Here is a 5,166-nt window from a genome sequence, read left to right on the forward strand (position 1 = left end):
CAGTTTTAAAAAGCAACATGTGTTTTTCCCTTTCAGGTGACAGAATGAAAACTTATCTTCCCCTAAGTACGCATGAAAACTTCTCCTGATTTTGATTCTGTTTGAAGGCAGCACCCGCTTCCCCCCACACACACACCAACCAGGCACCAGGAAGCACGTGGAGCTATTGCTGGTTTTCTTGCTGCCCTCTGACCACAGGAACTAGGCTGGTTTGGAATCACTGAGCAAACTGCTACTTCATTAGACAGATGGTCTCATCTGAGCATCTAAAATTTTACCGGTTACTTGTTTTGTCCTTTTTCAGAAAGCACGGGTTTAACCTGGAGCTTGGAGGAGCTGTTCAAGTATAAAATTATCCCTCTTAAGCAGGAACACATCCTAAAAACTCAGTAACCAGAGAAGAGGTCATCACATATGAACAGAAAACATCTGCCAACATGAAGAGCTGCTGTGTGTCTAAGAGAGCATGGATACTCTTCCACATGACAACTGGAAGAAAAAGACAATGCCTTTGAATTATTCAGAAAAAAAGTAAGCAGATGAGTTATTTCTTTGGTAAGTAATAGTTTCCCTCCTGAACTCCCCCATAAATCAGGTTTTCAGGCTTTACTTGCAATCCTACATCCTGATGCTAAGCAAACTTTCTGTCTGCTCTTCAATAAATATGCTGCGATAAAAACTTTTCCTCCCAAGCTAGGACCATGTGGCTGGGGATCCAAACAGAGTCCCATGAGCTGAAACTCCCTATTAAAAAAAAAAGGAAAAAGTTAAAAAAATAAAAAAACAAATCAACTTTTTGTAGCAGATGATGGCAACTTAGAAGGCAGGTGAAATGTTCACTTGAGCAATCCAGGAGTGGTCTTCCGACTGAAAGCTCTGAAAGCCTTTACACAGACTGGATCATCCTTACTTCAGGAGATGACCACGGAGTTATTTTTCCACCAGAGAAAGCTGTAAAACTTGCTGAAGCTCTGCATCCTCCTCCTCACGACGCTGCTTCTCCCTTTCCTCCTGCTCCCTGACAGACAGCTCCATGGCAAGCTGCAAGTCCTTCTCAAAGCTGGAAGGTTCGCTGGGGGTGCTGCAGTGGGAGGTACCCGAGCTGGTGAGGTAGCTCTCCTGCAGTGCCCTGAAGGAGAAAAAGAACTTGAAGAGGCAGGAGATCCAGCAATGATCCTCCTTAGTGACTGGTTTTGAACTGCAAACCTGAAAATCTCTCCCCAGAGGGCAGGAAACAGTTTTCAGGATAAGAGAGCAGTTGTTGTAACATCCGTAAAAATTCCCAGTGTAAAACTTGCTCTTTGGAGTTTCCTCAGAACCTTTCATGGTTCAGTTTTCCATGGGCTCCTAAAATCACCCTCTGCTAGTTTAGGGGTAACAGGATTTTCCACGTGCAGAAGCCCCAGGAGGGTGCACACAAAGGTTTCTTTGCACTCAGCTGCAGCAAAGACCCCACAGATCCCAGAGCAAATTCTCAAGGGTCCATTAAATATATATGGCTAAGTTTTTAAGGATTACATAATGATTTTGAAAAGAAAGAAGAGCTACCCTGAAGTGTGCAGCATAAACATTCAACCCAGAGGGACCCAACTCACTGTTTTAAGAGCAGAACAGGAGGAGTGTGTTTATTTGGTGGGTAAAGAGAGTTGTGTGCACAGTGCAGCATGTAATAAACATTCAACCCAGAGGGACCCAAGTCACTGTTTTAAGAGCAGAACAGGAGGAGTGTGTTTGTTTGGTGGGTAAAGAGTTGTGTGCACAGACCAGTCCCACAGCTGAGCTACACCACACAAGCCAGGGAGGCCCAGTTTGGAGTCCTTGCTTCTTGGAGAAGTAAAAGTTAGAAGCAGCACAAGAAAAGAGACCTTGAATTCTGTGCATCTGCTACCTATGTATGCAAAAACATGGCAAAAGTGCTTCAACTCCTGTTGGAAGTGGTTTTGCCCTGTCACTGTGTGGCTGGATGTGGATGAGAATGAGTTACCTCTGGTACTGTATATTGAAGTCCTGGGGATATGCAACTGCTCCATTGGAATGTGCCTCCACGCCCTGGAAATGGGAGAGACAGACAGCCCCACAGTGGTCAACATGGAAGGGAACTCTTAGAATACAATCCTAGAATCATTAAGCTTAGAAAAGACCTCTAAGATCATCAAGTCCATCAACCCAGCACTACCATGGCCACTAAATCATGTCCTCAAGTGTCTACACGGGTTTTTTTAACCCCTCCAGGGATGGGGACTGCACCACTCCATTCAGAGATGCAGCTGCTGCTGCACAGCCCTTGTCAAAGCTGCTGCACAGACCACAGCACACTCACTTTGCTGCCACCAGACTCCAGCAAGCTCTGCTGAATAGCAAACTGCATGATCTCGTTGTCTTCGTCCTGCACGTGTATGTTCCTCCCATCACCTTGGACGTGGTAGGATTTGGGGATCTCAAACACTGACTGGTCAACCTCAAAATCAGCACCTACAGAAGCCAAAAGAGTTACAAACATGGCAGAATGTGTTTTTTTGTAAAAGTTGTGACTTAAAATATTCTGGTGAATGTTTCTGTATTGTTAAATTCACTACAAAAGTTCAGATGAACCACCTGGCTAAATATACCAGCAGGCTTTGAAGGAAGGAAGCCCAGCAGTGAGAGTGAACTCAGGGCCTTTCTTTAAGATGCTGGCATGTGATACCAATGAAACCAGTTTGTGGCAGAGACCTAAGGCAGCTGAACTCCAACAAACCCAGATGGGGAAAAGAAAAAAAGGCTGCAAAGGATAAATGCCACAGTGGCTCTTCTGAGGTTATTCCAAATGAATGGATCTGCAGCAGCTCACAGGACAGAGTATCATGGGATATGTGCAGTCATGAGCACCCCACGTCCCAGAGCACTAGAATTTAGACCTCAGAATAGTTGGGAAAGCTTGCCAGAGCCCAGTCTGGCAGCAGGGAAGGGGCTGAATGGCTCAGTATGGCCAGTATCCCACACTCCACACCAGCAGTAACACCTCACAGCTCCCTCTCACCTGTAAAGGGGTCACTCTGGAGTTAACCCACCTTGCTCTCTGCTGTGCATTCCACTGACAGACACCTAAAAGATGAGGTTGCTGCATCCTCCCACTCCTCACCTGCATCAGACTGTGCCCCCCCAGCCACTTGTGATGTTTTATCAGCTGTTCTGCAGCCATTGACATTTTCAAATGTGATTCGGGCATTCAGCACATGAAATAGGGGAATTTCTGTAAGAAAGAGGAAAATATTTGTCAGAAAGAGACCTCTCCCATTCACTTCCACATCAAACCATTACTGAATATACTCCACAAGCAGCATCCCATCATGACAGAGAATATAGTAACTCACTTCACCAAGAAGTTGCCCTTAGTCAGTCTCACTTTCTCTAAACCTCTTCTCTTATAGCAAGATTGCCCAATCTAAGGCACTGAAGCTAAGACAACAGGGCTAGCAGCACCTCATTCTTACTGAAATGAGACTGTCTTTAAAATTGTACTTCTGCACTGGTCATTTTGGAGTTTGGATTCAGTGATCCCAGAGGCACAAAAAAGTGTATGTCTGGGTTAGTTCTAGTTATCTAGTTAGTTCTAGTTATGAGATGGATCATAAAAAAATAACAAGGGTTTGGAAATACAGCCTGCAAAACCAATAGAAAGAATGGAAATGAAGACAGTACAATAAAAATTGCTAAATATTACCAATTTTGACAGGAAATCCTGGTGGAAATTCCAGAGTGATGAAATCCTTTAGTCTGGCAAAATGAGCACTGGTTCTGGCCATCAGATCAATGATTGGAGTGACTTGTTCCATAAGAGACAAGGGAAACTCTTCACTCATCCACAAGGTCGCTTTAAACCTTAGAAAAGTTGCATGAAAACATTCTAAGTTTACAATTTAGGAACAGATGCAAAGCAAAATAAACAGCACTATGACCTGCTTCATGCATTTCACAGAGTCTTAACAGTTCTGCCCCTTAGAAACCAAGGCAGAAATCCTGGGCAGGCCAAAGGCAAAGGTTACAGGACTACTCCCAGTGTTTTCTCTCTCATAGTGGAAGAAGAATTAGGCTACAGCTGAAACTTCAAGCTCTCTCTTGTGATCAGTTTTGAAAGCTGGGGGGAGAACACACTGGGCATTTGTAGTAAAAATGTTTGCCAGAGATTAGATGAGTGGGAAGAGACAAACTGGAAACAGTTAAAATGTTATTTCTCACTTCTGCGTTCGAATGGCGACTTCTTTTGGTCTTCCAATGTCTCTACCTTTCAGATCAAACTCTGGGTCAAAGTACTCCTCCAGAGTAATAGCAGTGGGGTTGTTACTTGCAGCATACTCTGTTGTCTTGGTCGTACTCTATAAGGGAAGAGAGAAAAACCAAAAACAAAACTCAAAAGTATGGAACAAATAGACAGTGGCTACTACAAGAAACTTTTAAGGCACCTCTTGTGAACTCGTTCTCTATTTTAGCCAACACAAGTGCACACATTTAGCCTGCTTTCTACTCAGGTTAAAAATCTCCAAGCATTTTAGAGACAGGAAAAATATTTAAAGCTAGAAACCAACCAGAAATGCACACACAGGCATTTCTAGGCTGCAAATCCTTTATTAAAGGCAAAACTTTGATGGGTATTTGAAACAAAAACCTCTCTAGATTCATTTAAGATTTGCAACACCATCCTGACACAGAGCCAGCAGTTGGCAAATCTGTTATCTGCTGCACCTAGGTATGTAGAGGTTTTTCCAAAGCCTTATCAAAATGGTTATCACCACATTTCAAAGCAGCAGAGGGTCCATGGGTTTGCTCTGAGCTGCTCAAGGGCAGTGTGTAACAGGCCATGCCCTCAAGGATTGCCATGCTAGCACCATCTCCCACCTCAGGCTCCTGCAGGGCTCTGCACAGCTCTGCCTGTGTTACTGCTGGGCTGCCACCAAGACCTGTGCATGCTCAGATTCACTGCCACTGCTCACAGCCCAGCTCCTGCTGTGCTAACGGGTTCTAGCTCTTTTCACAAGTGCTCAGGAGGAGGTACCTGCTGCTCACACAGAACATTTGAGGGCTTCAAACAAACAAAAACATCCTCAGGGGAAAACTTACACCTCATAATCAAAATTGCTGCTAAACTAAGGAAACATGAGGCAATTCCACATTCCTAGAATTCCTGCT

General features: G+C 44.3%; 1 protein-coding gene across 1 annotated transcript in view; it reads right to left on the reverse strand.

The window, feature by feature from the left end:
• Positions 1-930: 930 nt before the first annotated feature.
• Positions 931-5,166, reverse strand: part of ANKRD13A (ankyrin repeat domain 13A) — a gene marked incomplete at its 5' end in the record, with an annotated part of 8,097 nt that continues 3,861 nt past the window's right edge. The window contains 6 exons of the mRNA XM_008949336.1: positions 931-1,129; positions 1,985-2,049; positions 2,321-2,472; positions 3,122-3,232; positions 3,704-3,861; positions 4,219-4,355. Coding sequence (XP_008947584.1) covers positions 931-1,129; positions 1,985-2,049; positions 2,321-2,472; positions 3,122-3,232; positions 3,704-3,861; positions 4,219-4,355 — 822 coding nt within the window. The remainder of the gene's footprint in view (positions 1,130-1,984; positions 2,050-2,320; positions 2,473-3,121; positions 3,233-3,703; positions 3,862-4,218; positions 4,356-5,166) is intronic.

The sequence above is a fragment of the Merops nubicus genome, unplaced genomic scaffold (assembly GCF_000691845.1).
Source record: "Merops nubicus isolate BGI_N331 unplaced genomic scaffold, ASM69184v1 scaffold811, whole genome shotgun sequence".
Lineage (NCBI taxonomy): Eukaryota > Metazoa > Chordata > Aves > Coraciiformes > Meropidae > Merops > Merops nubicus.